Source organism: Theropithecus gelada, chromosome 7b, assembly GCF_003255815.1.
Source record: "Theropithecus gelada isolate Dixy chromosome 7b, Tgel_1.0, whole genome shotgun sequence".
Lineage (NCBI taxonomy): Eukaryota > Metazoa > Chordata > Mammalia > Primates > Cercopithecidae > Theropithecus > Theropithecus gelada.
Genome location: NC_037675.1, coordinates 68,650,222 through 68,669,346, shown reverse-complemented (window position 1 = coordinate 68,669,346; position 19,125 = coordinate 68,650,222). Strand labels below are relative to the sequence as shown.

At 36.1% G+C, this 19,125-nt stretch overlaps 1 protein-coding gene across 3 annotated transcripts in view; it reads right to left on the bottom strand.

The window, feature by feature from the left end:
• MPP5 (membrane palmitoylated protein 5) overlaps positions 1–19,125 on the bottom strand; it is a 94,282-nt gene that overhangs the window by 38,930 nt on the left and 36,227 nt on the right. For 2 of the 3 annotated variants that reach the window (XM_025392447.1, XM_025392448.1), the window contains 2 exons: positions 14,640–14,927; positions 1,493–1,701 (listed from right to left, as the gene is read on the bottom strand). In XM_025392447.1, coding sequence (XP_025248232.1) covers positions 1,493–1,701; positions 14,640–14,904 — 474 coding nt within the window. In that variant the 5' untranslated portion in view covers positions 14,905–14,927. Of the gene's footprint in view, positions 1–1,492; positions 1,702–14,639; positions 15,180–19,125 lie in introns of all 3 variants that reach the window. The other variant, XM_025392446.1, reaches the window with a different exon arrangement.

Here is a 19,125-nt window from a genome sequence, read left to right as displayed (position 1 = left end):
AAAAAAAAAAAAAAAAAAAAAAAAAAAAAAAAAAAAAAAAAAAAAAAACTGTGAACTATCCTATATTCACATATGTGAATATGTGAACTATCCTAAAACTAATATTCAAAAGTGATTTTTTTAGAAGTCCTTTTTAACAACTTCTTTCTTCCCGAGGCATTTACTCTTTAAGCCACTTCTAGTTCTTTGCTTTTCTCAACTCCTAAAACCCTTTAGGCTAAGTTGTTTCTTTTCTCCCTTCTTTCCACCTTTCCATTGTGTGTGTCAGCTTTTTACAATTGGAGCAATTCTGATCTCTCTTGCTTCTCTTACTCTCTTCTTCACCTATTGTTGTATTAGCAAAACAAGGACCCAGTAGCCAGCTGGACAAACCTTCCTCCTAATAGGGACAGGAATGATTATAATGATTTATTTTGTATTCTTCCCAACCGGATTTGAAACCAGCTTCACTTGCCTGTGTGCTCTCAAATATGTTATATTTTTACCAAATATATTGGTACTCGTCTTTTCCTTCTATCCTGGAAGTAAGTCCAGAATTGCTTATGTGTGTGAATAGTATAAGATCAAAGTAATGTTATTTCAATCTCTGTAAGAAAAGTAATTTTCAGAAATTTCAGAACACCATTTAAACCATAAGTAAATATGACAAGTGAGAAAAGTATCTCCCTTGGGGACAATTATGTGCTAATCTACAAAGTACCTTCTAATCTATTTTATAGGTTCTGTAGCTCTAGATGTCCTCCCTCCCCAAGAGCCCATTTTCTGCTCATGTTGGCATTCAATGAAACACACTCACTTGATGGGATTCCAGAATTATTCATTTTAACAATACCGAAATAACTTAAAGCACCAGAATAATGAAAGACTGTCTACTCCCCAAAACAGGAGAGTTTATTTATAACCTTAAAATCTTAAATTTAAAAGATGTTTCCATAACAGATTAAACACTGAACACTGGTTAGCATCAGAAACAAGAATTTAAGTCATCATGTTAACAATAAAAACCCTCACAGTATATTAAGATTTAATAATTTGAAATGTCTACAGTTTTTATAGGAGGAAAACTTCAAAATACCTAGACATAATAAATCTTAGGAGTTATATAATGCCTGATTATCAGTTATAATTGTATCTCATCAGTATTCACTATCTCAGTTTATAATGTATAATGCTTGAAATTCATAAAACTATACTTAAAACATTAAAAAAAATTGCTCTCTAGTAATTCAAATTATTTGTTACTATCCAAATTTATGATTTTATATAAAAAATTAACTCTCTTCATGGAACAGAGTTCTGACTCTGAAGTAAAATTTTTTTTTTAGGATAAAATGCATGTAGTAAACTTTCTGTCACAATACATTATTAACATGTGATTAACAGTAATTAATTCAAACACATCTTATAGTCACATTAGTATTTTCCAATAATCCTGTCTTCCTGCCAGTACTAATTACCTTGTCGACATCAACAAGATGTTTAGAATACATACCTCTTGAGCAAGATCTTGTGCGTTGGAGATAAGAGGAAATGGAGGACTGGCCTTGTTCATGTGTACAGTGATGGCATTGTGTATCTTAAATGCATTCTGAAAATCCTTATTTTGAACAAGTTGTAAAAGCAGTGAAATATCCTCCTGGCTCTGAGAATCTACCAAAGTATGTTGGATATGCTTAAGTGAAGAAAACAAGTCTTCTATTTCTAGTAGGACAAGAAAAAGGTACCCAAAAGTTAATTGTTTCAGTATTAATTCAACATGTATTTTCAGAGAAAATTTCTTTGAACCAGTAAGAATTTAAGTTTTCAGAAAAATACCAAAATCTGCATATATTATTGTCAATCATGGTCATTTTATAGGTTTTTAAGTAAAAACTTAAAAAAAAATTACACAACAGAATAACTTGCATTTTTACAAAGGTGTTTTAATTATAAAACTAATACACATTCACTATAAAAACAAGTGAGGGGAGGAATGCAAAAATTAATAAAGAAATTTAAAACCACCAATAATCCCATCACCTAGAAATATTTTTTTCTTAACATCCTATTTCAACAGTACATTGTAAATGTTTTCCCATATCACTAGTCTTTTTAAATATTTAATAATTCCTGATACCCTATTACATGGCTAAACGATAATTTATAGTAACCATTAAACTAAAGTTCAACATTTAAATTGCTTCTAATTTTTTGCTACCATAAAAACAAGCATTTCAGTACATAATAATCAGTGGTACATATAAATTTGTCTGAGATTCTGATGTCTTCATAAAGTAAGTCCCAGAAATAGAACTTTTAGATAAGATTCTGACATTTTTTAAAAAGTCAAACAGCTTTTCTAGGGAGGCTTTACTAATTTGCATTCCATTAACAATATTTTCAGAAATATTTGATATTATTATTTTTTTAAATCTTCCATTTATTTGACTAGTAAGGAAGCTGAGGTTTATTCATATTTACCAGGCACTTCTTTTGTGGTCTATAAAACGCTAATGAATATGTGAGTTTCCTAAAGTTGTACTGAAAGTTGTGGGCATATATGTATGTGTATTGTGTCTGCCTGTTAGTGTGCATACATAGCACAAGCATTTTTCTGGAAAATGTTACTTCAAAATGGTTAAGAGGCACTGGTAGACCAGGCGCAGTGGCTCACGCCTGTAATCCCAGCACTCTGGGAGGCCCAGGCGGGTAGATCATGAGGTCAGGAGTTCAAGACCAACCTGGCCAAGATGGTGAAACCCCATCTCTACTAAAAATACAAAAATTAGCCGGGCACAGTGGCGGGCGCCTGTAATCCCAGTTACTCAGGAGGCGAGACAGGAGAATCACTTGAACCCGGGAGGCAGAGGTTGCAGTGAGCCAAGATCACACCATTGCACTCTAGCCTGGGCAACAGAGCAAGACTCCATCCCAAAAAAAAAAAAAAAAAAAAAGCAGCACTGGTAGTCTCTTCCCTGCTCCCAAATAGGCTGTGTGAGCGTATGTGTGCTTGCGCATATACTCTGTCATATTTGTTGGGAATCGTTTTCCAATATTTCCATTTATCTCTTAATTATATCTGCGGTTGTTCTTATTATAGAATTTGTCAACTCTGACCCCCAGCTTTTCCTGTGTGATTTCTTTCACGCTTCTACGCTTATAAACTTCTTGTAGGTCATTAAAAAAAAATGTATCTATATTTCTTCTAGCTTCTTATAATTTCTACTTTATTTAACTTCTATTTAAGTTTAATTCATCTAGAATTTATTTTGGCATAGATCTGAAAAAAATTAACTTTATTTTTCTTCCAATTAACCAATGATTCTGGTACCATTTATTAAATAATCATTCCTGGCCAGGCGCAGTGGCTCAGGTCTGTAATCCTAGCACTTGGGGAAGCTGAAGCGGGTGGATTGCTTGAGTCCAGGAGGTCGAGACCAGCCTGGGCAACATGGTGAAGCCCCGTCTCTACTAAAAAATTACAAAAAATGTCTAGGCACAGCAGCTCACACCTGTGTTCCCAGCACTTTGGGAGGCTGAGGTGGACAGACTACTTGAGTTCAGCAGTTTGAGACCAGCCTGGGCAACATGGTGAGACCCCGTCTTTTTTTAAAATAACAATAATTTTTTTTTTTTTTTCCGAGACGGAGTCTAGCTCTGTCGCCCAGGCTGGAGTGCAGTGGCCGGATCTCAGCTCACTGCAAGCTCCGCCTCCCGGGTTTACGCCATTCTCCTGCCTCAGCCTCCCGAATAACAATAATTTTTAAAAATACAAAATATTAGCCAGGCCATTGTGGTATGCACCTTAGTCCCAGCTACTCATGAGGCTGAGGTGGGAGAATCCACTGGGGCCATGATCACTATACTGCACTCTAGCCTGGAAAACTGAGTGAGACCTCATCAAATAATCATTCCTTTTCCACTGATTTATAATGCCACTAAATTCTTACACATATCAGAGTCTGTCTTTATTTCACTGGTCTATCAGAACTATACTGTTTTATTAGAGTAGCATTATAAAGTTTGTTCATATTAATATGACAAGTACCTGATCTTTCTTTACGTTTCTTGACTATTGTAAATTGGTTATAAGTCACTTTTTTCAAGTTACCTCCCATTTCCTCTTTCCTAGTCTTTCAAAAAGAAAAGTCCTATTGAGATTTTGACTAAAATTAAACCTGTAAATGAGTCTAGGAAAAACTTAAGAGCACATACTAGGACTTATACAGTCAAAGACATAGTATAAAAAAGACATGGAGGCCGGGCACAGTGGCTCAAGCCTGTAATCCCAGCATTTTGGGAGGCTGAGCCAGGCGGATCATGAGGTCAGGAGATTGAGACTATCCTGGCTAACATGGTGAAACCCCATCTCTACTAAAAATACAAAAAAATTAGCTGGGTGTGGTGGTGGGCGCCTGTAGTCCCAGCTACTCGGGAGGCTGAGGCAGGAGAACGGCGTGAACCCGGGAAGTGGAGCTTGCAGTGAGCCGAGATAGTGTCACTGCACTACAGCCTGGGTGACAGAGCAAGACTCCGTCTCAAACAAACAAACAAACAAACAAACCAAAAAGACATGGAAAAAAATCTTCCCAATGTGCCTTTTTGTCAGCTCTCTTCTTATAAGGTCTGCAGAAACACCACTGACTCTTATTTATCTTGTATCCCACAATTTGAAGAGCAGTTAAATTTTTAAATAGATTTTAACAGCTCTTCGGTTGATTCTTGAGGTTCCCTATCTTTCCTGCCCCAAATCAAAACAACTTGAGTCTTCCTTTTAAACATATATATATTTAGTCTTCCTTATTTTATATATACAGTTGTCCCTTGGTATCAGTGGGAGATTGGTTCCAAGACCTCCCACAGATAGCAAAATTTGCAGATGCTCAAGTCCCTTATATAAAATGGTGTAGTATTTGCATATAAGGTATACACATCCCCCGGTTACCTAAAATCAGCTCTAGATTACTTATAATACTTAATATAATGTAAATAGCTGTTATATTGTATTGTTCAGAGAATAATGACAGGAAAAAAAGTCTTTTTTATAAAGACTTATAAGGTTTAAAAGTCGGCCACATGCAATGGTGGCTCATGCCTGTAATCCCAGCACTTTGGGAGGCTGAGGCAGGTGGATCACATGAAGTCAGGAGTCTGAGACCAGCCTGGCCAACATGATGAAACTCCATTTCTACTAAAAAAAGTACAAAAATTAGCCAGGTATGGTGGCGTGCTCTTGTAGTCCCAGCTACTTGGGAGGCTGAGGCAGGAGAATCACTTGAACCAGGTGGTGGAGGTTGCAGTGACCCAGTATCATGCCACTGCACTCTAGCCTGGATGACAAAGCGAGACCCTGTTTAAAAAAAAAAAAAAAAAAAAAGGAAATAAAGAAAATAAAACTTTTTTCCTTGTCATTATTCTGTAAACATACATATATGTATGGTCATCAGTAGTTTAAAATGAAGAAAAATTTGGCAAAAAATTTAAAAGTCAAAACTGTCATTAGAATGACATAAGAAGCAGCTGTAGCCCAGAGCTAGATAAGAATTAAGGGATAGCCAGAATTTAACCATAAGCTAATATTAAGAATAGATAGAAAGAATATAAAATGTCAGATTCCATCACATACAATGAGGTTACCAAAGAATTCCCTAAGAGATTAAAGAATTCAACAGCCTTAAAGTATCTTAAAAGCAAAATAGGAAAACATTTAAATATCTTACAAGAAAAAGAAATTATAAAAGCAACAGAGCAGTTAAGCTTTGTATAAGCTACAATCTTATGGGGACTAGACTTCTCTGAGTAGACAATTAAATTACTGTTTAATTAAAACAATTTTCTTTGTAGAGATGGAGTCTATAACTCCTGGCATCAAGAAATCCTCCTGCCTCGTCCTCCCAAAGCGCTAGGATTACAGGTGTGAGCCATACTTTCAAGGCCTTTAGTAATTGTTAAAAGGGCCTCATGGCCGGGAGCAATGGGTCATGCCTGTAATCCCAGAACTTTAGGAGGCTCAGGAGGACAGATCACTTGAGGTCAGGAGTTCGAGACCAGTCTGGCGAACATGGTAAAACCCCAACTCTACTAAAAATACAAATAAATTAGCGGGGCATGGTGGTGCATGCCTAAAGTCCCAGCTACTTGGGAGGCTGAGGCAGGAGAATCACTTGAACCTCGGAGGCGGAAGTTGCAGTGAGCCAAGATCGCACCACTGTACTCCAGCCTTGTGACTCCGTCTCAAAGAAAAATGAAAGAAAAAAAAAGGGCCCCAGCATGGCTGTTAGGGTATTGTGAAAGACTGAGAGCCTCAGATTTCACCACTGACTGAAATCAACAAGCAGCCTTAGACAGCCCAGAAGGTAACTGTATCCCTACTGGGTCTCTTCAACCTCAGGGGAATTTAAATTTTTTAAAGCCAAGGAGTTTCTGCATAATCTCTCTTATGTACCAAAGCCACTCAAAAGGATACTAAAATACTGACATTATTTTGAAAATTACCTGTACTTCTACCTTTTGGCTGTAACTACTGGTATTATTTTGCTATGCCATATAGCCTTTCAAACTTCTAAAATGCTGGTCTAACCATATAGATGACACTGTAAATGTTGTTTTGCAACCTGTTTTCCAATTCCTTAGAATAAATTTCTAGGATAAAATTATTAATCAGATAATAAAAACATTTAACACTTTGATACATACTGCCAAGCTGCCTTCTGGATTTGTACCAATTCATATCCCTATCAGCAATGCACATGAATGTCTGTTTTCACGAACACACACCAATTTAAGAATCATCAATCTTTTAATTTTTGGTGATCTGGTATGACTGAACATATTTTTACAAGTTATAGCCATTTGAATTTCTTCTTTCATCCATTTTATCTTTTGCCCATTTTTCTACTAGAGTGCTTTTTATAACTAGAATTTAACTGATATCCCTGTAGTCTTAACTATAACATACTTAATACAATTTCATCCTTTTTTCTTATAGCAGAACAATGGCTTTTAATCCAATATATTTATGAAAAAAAGCTAAGGAAATGTAAAAGACCTATTTTGCCACAATTCTAATTTAATCATAACCAGAATCTCCAGTGCCTTTTTTTTTTTTTTTTTTGGAGACAGGGTTTCGCTCTGTCACCCTGCTAGAGTTCAGTGGTGTGAACACGGCTCACTGCAGCCTTGAGCTCCTGGGCTCAAGTGATCCTTCCCACCTCACCCTCCCCAGTAGCTGGGACTACAGGTGCATAACACCACACCCAACTAATTTTTTTGCATTTTTTGTAGAGGCAAGATTTCACTGTCGCCAAGCTGGTCTCGAACTCCTGGACTCAAGTGATTCACCCACCTTGGCCTCCCAAAGTGCTGAGATTATAGGCGTGAGCCACCATGCCCAGCCATAAAGGGTACATTTTTAAAAGCACTTCACAAACATATATTAACTCAAGAACATTTTCTTTTTTCTTTTTTGAGACCAGGTCTCTCTCTGTCACCAGGCTGGAGTACAGTGGCGCAACTAGAATCCACTGCAGCCTCGACTTCTCAGGTTCCAGTGATCCTCCCACCTAACCTCCAAGTAGCTAGGACCACAGTTGCATTCCACCACATCTGGCTATTTTTGTATTTTTTTGGTAGAGATGGAGTTTTGCCAGGTTGCCCAGGCTGATCTACAACTCCTGAGCTCAAGCGATCCACCCACCTCGGCCTCCCAAAGTGCTAGGATTATAGGCATGAACCACCACGCTTGGCTAAGAACAGTTAATTTTCCACCCACTCAAAGAAAAGTTCCATTCTTTCATGGATATATCTGTTACTTAAAACAAAAATCCACCTAAGTTTTTCAACATTCTATACAATTCTGCAGGGAATTTTAAAAATCCATTCAGATGTAACTAAATCAGTCCTGTCAAGTACACTCTTCCATAATAGATGAAGACACAGAGACAACAAAGAGAGGACAGAGGACAGAAAGAAGAAATTCCTTTCCCCAATCCCAGACAGACAACAGACACAAGAAGGAACCATACGGACAGAGAAATAAAGAGAGAAATGAAGAACCATAAGGCTAGTGAGAAAGTCTGACATATGTGCTAGGTTGGGAATGGACAAGGAAGTAAGTACTTAAGGCAGGATGGAGGCAAGAGAAGGTAGAGGCAGGCATAGCAAATCTAGCTTTGGTAATAAATTCAAGCCTGTAACAAATTTCCTACAAGGAATTTCTTTATATCTAGTTTAAATTATTTGCCCTGTAGTTGGACCTATTTCCTCTTACCTGATTTTTCAGTAGAAATTAAGTTCCCATCTTCTCTAATATTTCATGCAACACTTAACTCTTGATTATTTAAAAGAGAGAATATATTATTCTAAAGTGAGAAAATTCACTTACATTTGGCTTTGGGATACAACTAATCAGATAAATACAAACATACACATTGGTCCACAAATCCACCCTCGTAAACTGTCCTCCCTCCTTGCCCTCTCCTGGCAGTCTAAAAGGTAAAAGAATGAAGACTGTGAAATAGGCAACAGAAAGCAATCACCAAGAGTTACTTTATCAGAAAATCCTACTTTCCAATGCCTAGAACTGTGGGTAGCTATGCGAAAATTTTTTGGTTATAAGGGTAAACATTAAAATTACCTAAGGAGGCCGGGTGCAGTGGCTCATGCCTGTAATCCCAGCACTTCGGGAGGCCGAGGCAGGTGGATCACGAGATTAGGAGATTGAGACCATCCAGCCTAACACGGTGAAACCCTGTCTCTACTAAAAATACAAAAATATTAGCCGGGCATGGTGGCGGGCACCTGTAGTCCCAGCTACTCGGGAGGCTGAGGCAGGAGAATGTCGTGAACCCGGGAGGCGGAGCTTGCAGTGAGCCAAGATCATGCCACTGCACTTCAGCCTGGGTGACAGAGCGAGACTCCGTCTCAAAAAGAGAAAAATTACCCAAGGAATCTCCATCTGGATTGGCATCATTTATTTTTATATATTACTCTCATTTGCCCCATATTAAAACAGATAGCTTCTAGGGACCTATATCCAGCATTAAGCTTCTCCACTTCATCGTGTAATTCTGATTCTTTTAACCTGTCCTCAGAAATTTCAACTCCAACCAACTTCATGACTTTTTTCTGAAACTTTTAAGATTTCTTTTCCTCTAAACTGGAGGGTCAAATATGATACTCAGATGGGGAACTTAATATTACTAAGTAGGAGGAAATTACATCAGTTTCCAGGACATCTACCTGTGGAATTAAAATTGCGGTGGCTCATGCCTGTAATCCTAACACTTTGGAAGGCCAAGGTGGGAGGATCGCTTGAGGCCAGGAGGTCAAGACCAGCCTGGACAACATAGTGAGACCCCATCTCTGCAAAAAAATATAAATTAAAAAAAATTTTTTTTAACGTAGATGAATGGAAAAACAAAATGTAGTATATTGGTACATGGAATATTAATTCATCCATAAAAAAGAAATGAAGTACTGATTCATGCTACAATATGGATGAACCCTGAAAATGTAATGGTAAGTGAAAAGAGACCAGTCACAAAAGAGCCTATGTTATGTAATTTCATTCATATAAAATGTCTAGAATAAGCAAATCCAAAAAGACAAAGTATATTCGTGGTTGTCAGGGGCCAGGTGGTGGAGAGAATAGGGAGTGACCATTAATGGGTACATATCTTGGAATTATATAGTGGTGATGGCTGCACAACCTTGGTTTTTTTGTTTGTTTGTTTGTTTGTTTAGCACTGCAGCCTCAATCTCCTGGGCTCAAAAAATCCTCCTGCCTCAGCCTCTCTAGTAGCTGGGACTACAGAAGCATGCCACCATGCCCAGCTGATTTGTGTGTGTGTGTTTTGTGTGTGTTTGTTTGTTTTAAGAGACAGGGTCTATGTTGCCCAAGCTGGTCTCAAACTCCTGGGCTCAAGAGATCCTCCTGCCTCTGCCTCCAAAGATGCTACTAATACAGGCGTGAACCACCATGCCTGCCTGCACAACCTTGTGAGTATACTAAAAACTAATGAATTCTACAGTTTAAAAGACAAAATTTTATGGTATGTGAATTATATCTTAATGAAGCTGTTATTTTAAAAATGAAATAAGAAATCAGTGGTTAAGATCCACAAATTAATTTTATGGACTACAGGGTTAGATGATCTCTCTGTAGCTTCTGGTTCTCACAAAAATTAAATTTCATTCAAACCTGTAGTGTGCCACTGACTCAAATGCTTTTTCCATTTGTTCCTCAAGAAAATCCTGAAACTGAGGCTCAGAAAAATTAAGTAACATGCCCAACGTTAATAGCAATTCAGTGACTTAAAAAGTATTTAAACTCAGTTTTGACTCTAATATCCCTGCACTTTCCAACGTGCAGCAACCTCATACATTTCTGAATATGCCGTAAGATAACAAAGCAAATCTCTGCAGGCAGAAATAAGTTTTAAAATCTACTACTGATTAATAAGTGGAATGAAGTTTTAACGTATTGTGTCAAAGACTGAATGATGTAGCAGTTACTTTTCTATAGAATTATGTGTATTTAATAAACAAAATTTACATGACTATACATATACTCTAATGAATTTTTACATCTTTAGGTCTAATTTTAGCAACTTGACTAAATCACAGATTTCTCAAATGATCCCAACACCTCAAACATTGAATCTAGTGACAACAGATTTAATTATTTCAATTCCAGGAAGGTAAAAATATTCCCTGAAGGAATGGCTAATAACATTTATTTGGAAATATCTATAACAACAGCTAAAAAAAATTTGATAGTAAAAATAATTAACTTCTCAGAAGCAGGCTGAACTAAAGTTCAGGATTTACTGGCACTGGGATTTTGTCTGTTGGCTTGAAATACATTTTATCTTAAAGCCAACCTTTAAAAAAGTTTACAATCACACAAAATTCCAGTATGCCCCATGAACAATCAAAAGTCAGTTAAATGCCAGAGCTTTTAACAGAAATGTGAAAGAGCTATTTTACTTTAAAATGTCAATAATCTTTTGACCTAATAGTTTGAACATCCAGAGACATCTGGCAAAAAATATGCAGACACTAATTAAGACTGAAACATGCTATTAATTCTATGAAAATATTTTATTCCTTAGCTTTATTCATCCCAGTTTCTTCCCCGTGGTGTGTTTTTCCTTCTTCACACTGATAGTATCTCAAAGATTAGAAAGCCCCTAATCACAAATTCCAGGAGTCTTTTTATTAACCACTAAACAGCTTACCACAGATATATATGGGTGTGTGTGTTCCCTTTCCTGACACTGCTTCAAAGACAACAATTTTATAGTCACATATATGATAGACGGCAGTCATCCCTAGTTTGTTCCCTTTAAGTACTCTATCTATATATTTCCTTGTCCACATCCCTGGCCCAAAATTATCTGAGAACACAAAAACAGTGAAATCTATAATATAGAAATATATGAAAATTACCCTACTCTAGCTTAACCTGCTCTAACCTGCATTATTTTCTTTTCTGAAGATTTCTCTGACAAGGTAGTTTGCTCTGATTATGAAAGAGAACAAAGACAATAATATTTGTAACAAAGCAAGCTTTAAAAACTAATGCCAATTTTAAGGAAAGCCTCCCTAATACCAAAATTTTTATCATTTATAATACTAATTATTCATTTGAAATCTAGTTCCCATATCACTATTTTTTATCTTTCAAAAAAATTCTAACTGCTTTTAAATAAGAAAATTCAGTTCATCCTTTCTGAGTATTTTCTGTCAATTCCATCCCTGCACTTTTATTATCATACATTGTCAAATTTACAAATACTTTTCATTAAAAACCACCCAATTACTTAATCTTGCCAATCACATTTTTGATTCTTAAAAGAATACTTTGTCTACTCACAGATAAATGATGATGTATTATTTAGAAACTGAAGGCTTCCTCTCAAAGAAATAAATCAGTTGCCCATTCTTCCCTCATTTAAAACAAGATTGCTGTGAAAAAGGCTGAGACGTTGTCTCCTGTCATACGGGCGGGTATTAATCAAATACTAGCAAGGAGACACACACAATGTTCAGGGAGTACTTCTCTTACAGTTTGATGTGTTAGCAGATTATGAACAAGAAAAAAAGTTTGGCAAAAAGCTATTACACTTCATTTTAAACAAAAACTTAAAAACCTGAGGCTATGACGGACAAAAGCAAACTATACCTTATGCTAATTTCTCATGATTCTTACATAACAGATATCTGTGTTGACTATATTAACAAAATATATCATTTATTTCTCAAAATACATCTTCTCCTGTCCAAGAAATGAATTACAAATACCTGTTATGACATTTCAAATTACTTTAAAATAAAATATATAAAACTGCCTTAAATTCAAGGACCACACATAGGTACTTTTAAAAACTACAGCAGATTACACATTGGAATAGAGGTATCCTTTAATCTGAATTTGTTAAAAAAAAGTCAGCAATAGAACATACAAACAGAAACAGGAAAAAGGAAAAAAAAAATTTTAAGAGAAATGATGTCCAATTTTCTGTGCTTAGGCAAAACAAACAAAACCATAAACTCACAAATGTTCTCTTACTAAGTGAAGCTGGCTGAAGCTATATTTGTTTCTTCACTGTGATTACATGAATATTACCTATCAGATGGATACTTACACCTGATTCTAAGTAAATCAAATGGACAAATACATTAATCTTATGGGAATGTAAACAGAAAAACAGAAGAATCAATCCAGGTTGGCACTGGATATAATAAACTTTCTCCAATAAAGTATTTTCAGAATATTTTAATAAATAAATAATAATAGAGTGGTGGGAAATGAAGGCTAGTAAGAAGCAATCAGGAATGAAGTATTTTTACTCTAATAAAATCCTCAGGAAAAAAGAGCATAAAATTCCTTCACATAAATGTATTAAAAAAATATGTAATCTTTTAGCTTTCACTGTAATTAAAATATCTGAAGGCAGGAATTTAGCAGACTTCACTATGACTAAACACATATCTATGATTTCTTAAAACACAGAGAAGCATGTACATATGAAATGTGGATCCTGAATAAAAATTTATAACAAAGAAAAGAAGATGACGTGATGTAGTAGAAACTGCTCCAGACTTGAGACGGGCGCAGTGGCTCACACCTGTAATCCCAGCACTTTGGGAGGCTGAGGAGGGCAGATCACGAAGTCAGGAGTTGAAGACCAGCCTGACCAACCTGGTGAAACCCTGTCTCTACTAAAAATACAAAAATTAGCCAGGTGTGGTGGCACATGCCTGTAATCCCAGCCACTCGGAAGGCTGAGGCAGGAGAATTGTTTGAACCTGGGAAGGCGGAGGTTGCAGTGAGCTGAGAATGCACCACTGCACTCCAGCCTGGGCAACAGAGCAAGACTCCACTTCAAAAAGAAAAGAAATTGCTCCAGACTTGGAATAAAGAGACTTAATGAGGAACAAATCTGGCATATACATGGTACCTCTGGCCAAATTACAAAAAGGTGCTCTATTCTGGGTAGTCACAGCTCTGGCCTGGTGAGTGAAGTGCAGGCTGGATCCTGGTTTCCATTCAAACCTTCCATTTTGTGCAGTACATCAACATCCGATCTGGCAAATTCAAACTTGGCTCTACCACTGGTGTCTTTAACTAAGGTTCAATTTCTTTATCTCCAAAATGGAGATTACAGAGTACTGTTAACAGGATTATTTTATTACATGAAACAATGTTTGCTAAAACACTTAGTACAGGCTCAACAGATCCCTAAATGAATGGTAAAATGACAACAACGACAATAAACACTTTCTCCTCCTACAAAAAAGTAGAAATATATCTTTTTTCGCACCTAAAACATAGAAAACCACCAAAAAATAAAATGCTCCCCTAACACTAGTTCAGTGAGCACCTGGGTGTATGTGCACGTGCAAGAAGGGCAGGCAGTAAATTCAATGATTAAATATTCTAAGTTTCGAAACATGCATTTGATATCAATGTCTCTTGTAGATTCACTATGCCTAGTAACATTCTAACAGCTAGGAGAAGTCTTGTGATAAGAAGTTATTTAATTTATTTAGCCCAGAGTGCTCAAAATCCATTTGGTCACAGAATTCTTTTGGTTTGGTTGTACCTACTTATATCTCATAGGACTTTTTTGTTTTGTTTTTTTCCCCACAGAACAGAATTTGGGGATATAGAAAATACCACTATTTTATGTTTATGATACCATATGAACAATACCAGTTCTTCTTATTGACAATCATTAATTTAAAAAATCAAAGAATTTAAACTGTAGTTACTAATTTCATTACTATTTTACAAACTTGAAGGAAATCAGAAATTCAAAATCTGAAAATTGTTTTTTAGTATTTTGCATAAAGTTTGTGAGTTTGATATAAAAGGTAAATTTCAAGGCTTTAAATGTTAGGGCCCATGAAAACTCTTTAATATCTAAAAAACACATTATAGTGACTGAACATTTAAACCACATGCTTTTAGTTCTATGTTGGTAATAGTAAATAATAGCTATATGGCGTTTCTAAGAAAACAAAGGATCTTGGTCTGGAATTCAAACTGTCATTACTTACATTCTGTTAAACCCTCTTCCTTCCCATATACGTTAAAAGGCACAGATAAATTAAAGCAAAATGTTTTCTATTATCCCTCTATTTTTACTTACCTAATATTTTCACAGCATAATGAGGACTTTCTAAGATAATTCCTTCTTCTGTATCAAACATAGGGTTATCTATTCCGGTCTTTGGAGGAATTTGGGCTAGTTTCTTAAGTCTCATGGAAGAATTAAGGTCAAGTTCTTGCTTTTTCCCTTCTTCCTCTCTCCTACGCCTCATGTCCTCCTGTTGTTGCCGAATACGCTCCAACTGTGCACTTCGACGTATTGGCATCATCCTGGTGCCCAAATCTCCAGGGCAGTCAACAGCCATCTCTCGGTGCTTCTGATGTTCCTCTGGTGATGCAAGATCAACATTTTTTACTTCGCTGTCTGATTCCTCTGTAACATGCCCATTCATATGGGATGTTGTCATGGTTATCTATAAAAACCTGTACCACTTTTTATAAATCAATTTTTCCTATAAGCCAATTCTCTTGATTCTGTAGTATAAAATCCATGTTACTTCAAAAAAAAAAAAAAAAAAAAGACCAAAAAAACTTCTCACATCACATAATAATGCTATGAAAAAGTATCCATGAAGGAAATCTAAGGGGAAAGATGGGGGAAAAAAAAGTATAAGAATTACAATATAAAAGCAGGTTTTTACATAGCCCACTTCTAAATCTCCATACAACACAGAAAATAATAAGTATATAATATTATTTTGCTATGTAGATTAAGTACTTTCACTTTACAGATAATGGTGAGCAAACCAAGATTCCCCCTCTCCCCCAAAAAGTCCCTTTCCAAGAATGTGAAACATACTATTCAATTTTAAAGCTAAGAAAAATGATATACAGTACTGGAAAGTTTAGAAAAGTAGGAAAGTAAAAAAATTTGGGGTACTAGTTTGGTACAGAACACGTTACTGGCTTCAAACATAAAAGGTGTTTTAATCATCTTTTAGTAGTTGTCTCAACACGGTACTTTATGCTCAACAATTAACATGAGATTGAAATAACTTATTAGTTAACTGCTAAAGAAATTGATGAACAATCAACCGATTTGGCATATAGCAGCCTTGTTTGTACCTTACTTGAAATACAAGCAGTATTCTGGGGGATAATTAATTCATTTTTAGGAGTTTTTGAGATGAAGAACATGCCCAACGAATAAGAAACTTCAATTAGCAGCTGAGGCAGCTACAAGACAAAACTACATTGAAACAAGGATTACATGGGTTATCAGTCTTTATAATTGATCCCATTTAAAAAAAAAAAAAAAAAAAAAGAATTGGACCGGATGCAGTGGCTCACGCCTGTAATCCCAGCACTTTGGGAGGCCAAGGCAGATGGATCACCTGAGGTCGGGAGTTCGAGACTAGCCTGGCCAACATGGTGAAACTCCGTCTCTACTAAGAAAAACACAAAAATTAGCCAGGCATGGTGGCGGGCGCCTGTAATCCCAGCTACTCAGAAGGCTGAGGCAGGAGAATCACTTGAACCCAGGAGGCAGAGGCAGCAGTGAGCTGAGATCACACTATTGCACTCTAGCATGGGTGACAAAGCGAGACTCCATCTCGGGGGGAAAAAAAAAAAGAATTGGGGTTAACGATACAAGAATTACAATGATTCATTTAGAGAAAATGATAGTATCTGTTTCCAAAAACTTTTGAGAGTCATACTGTACAGCAAAAAGATAACAGTAAGCAGGGAGATAAGAAAACTGAACTTTCAATCCTCTAGTGTTATGATTTAAGACCAGTCATTTTCTCTCTTTGACTCTCAGATTCACTTGGAAGCTTTATTTATAGGATTGACTGTTCTGAGTTTCACATGAGCTAATGTATACTTACATTGATTACCAGTATTAACTTGATTTTCCTATTTTAAAAATCTTTCAACATATTTTAGAAAATAAAAATATTTTACCAGATAACTCTGGCTTTTCATTGAGCTATTTCTCAGGCATACATAGGCAGGTTGTTTACATATGTGTAAACCCACACATTAAATCTAATTAGCCTTTTTTCACTCAAGAGCAATAATATTTACAATAATAAACCTACAACCTCCTTGAGTTGGGCATCACTTAAGTAAACAGGTTGGTTAGAGCACAATGCCAACTAAGCAAAAGCCAGGTTTTCAGATAATATTCCTAATACCAGCCAATCCTTTCTCAAACATCTTCGGTCATAATGCAAACAGGGACAGAAGACAAAATGCTTAATACAAACTCAACTAGGCTATCAGGAAAACCCCTAGTCCAACAATCAGGAAAATGGATGCCAGTTACATGAGTCAATTATTAAAACTACATTTGCACAAAATTTTTGGTAGATTTTTCTGTCTTTCATCCAAAGTTTGTCTTCTGTGATCTACACGTAAGTACCTTATTTACCATTAGATTGCCTTCTTTTTCATTAACATGACAGCTATTTGATTTATGTTAGGCAATTCTTAAGTTATGTTAGGCACTGATTACATGCAAATGCAAATTCAGCTTTTCAAATGTTTTCCTTACAAGTAAGCAGAAAAACTGTGTAGGAGTTACTACAGTGCTATGTTTAACTTTAAAAATCCAGGAGTGTACATATTTTCAGAAAATTAAAACTCTCAACCCTCTCTATAATAATTACTGGATATTAAAAATCAAATTTAATATTAAATGATATGTTTTTAACTTATATATATATAAATTATGATCTGAAATTTAAAACTCAGCTTAAAAGCTCTACATCTGTCTCCATACTCACTACCCTATGAGGGAAAATTAGAAGTCATGCAAGAGAGACCGGGCCAGATCATTCAAGGTCAAAATTCTCATGCTTGTACTATTTATTATCATACTTGTATATCTGGATCCAATTTTTGCTCTCAGAAAAATTTCTATAACCTGGTAGTAATCTGCTTTAAATTTGATTTTGGTTATCTCCCCAGGAATGTTCAGTCTCCTGGGAGAGAAAGCAAAGAAAATAAATGATTATTTTTCCTGAAACTCCTCAACAGATTCTAAATTTGTTAGAGAGAGGGGTCATGTCTTACTTTTACAGCTCCAGTGCTTAGCCTAATACATATCATAAGAAATGTCCAATAAACATCTGTTCAACTCAACTTGGTATGTCACAGACAATGAACTATAAAACTTGGTCTGTGGTAAAAGGTGATAGGAAACACTAAAAACATCAGGATACATTTCTTTGAGCTGGATTTCAAAGGGTAACTAAAAATTAGCCAGACAGCAGAAAGGTCTATTCCATGCAGACAGGCTCACATGACCAATAGGAAGGAAGAGTATGACAGAATGGCACTTTACGAAAACACAAGAGAATACGATAAAGCTGAATGGGACAATGGGAGCATGCTGTACATGAATAATGAAAAAACTGGAAAGGTAAGCAGGAAACCATACTGAGAAGAGTTTTAGATTTTTACCCTGAAAATAGTAACAATAATTAAAAGATTTTAAGCAGGGGATGACATGATCACATTCATTTTTATAGAAATATCACTCCTATTGGATAGAGACACAAAAAATCCTTAAAAAAAAAAAATCAATGAATCCAGGAGCTGGTTTTTTGAAAAGATCAACAAAATTGATAGAACACTAGGAAGACTAATAAAGAAGAAAAGAGAGAAGAATCAAATAGATGTAATAAAAAATGATAAAGGGGATATCACTACCGATCCCACAGAAATACAAACTACTATCAGAGAATACTATAAACACCTCTACACAAATAAACTAGAACATCTAGAAGAAATGGATACATTCCTGGACACATACATCCTCCCAAGACTAAACCAGGAAGAAGTTGAATCCCTGAATAGACCAATAACAGGCTCTGAAACTGAGGAAATAATTAATAGCCTACCAACCAAAAAAAGTCCAGGACCAGATGAATTCACAGCCGAATTCTACCAGAGGTATAAACAGGAGCTGGTACCATTCCTTCTGAAACTATTCCAAGCAACAGAAAAAGAGGGAATCCTCCCTAACTCATTTTATGAGGCCAGTATCATCCTGATACCAAAGCCTGGCAGAGACACAACAGAAAAAGAGAATTTTAGGCCAATATCCCTGATGAATATCAATGCAAAAATCCTCAATAAAATACTAGCAAACTGAATCCAGCAGCACATCAAAAAGCTTATCCACCACGATCAAGTGGGCTTCATCCCTGGAATGTAAGGGTGGTTCAACATATGCAAGTCAATAAACGTAATCCATCATATAAACAGAACCAAAGACAAAAACCACGATTATCTCACTAGATGCAGAAAAGGACTTCGACAAAATTCAACAGCCCTTCATGCTAAAAACTCTCAATAAACTAGGTATTGATGGGACGTAGCTCAAAATAATAAGAGCTATTTGTTACAAATCCACAGTCAATATCATACTGAATGGGCAAAAACTGGAAGCATTCCCTTTGAAAACTGGCACAAGACAGGGATGCCTTCTCTCAACACTCCTATTCAACACGGTGTTGGAAGTTCTGGCCAGGGCAATCAGGCAGGAGAAAGAAATAAAGGGTATTCAATTAGGAAAA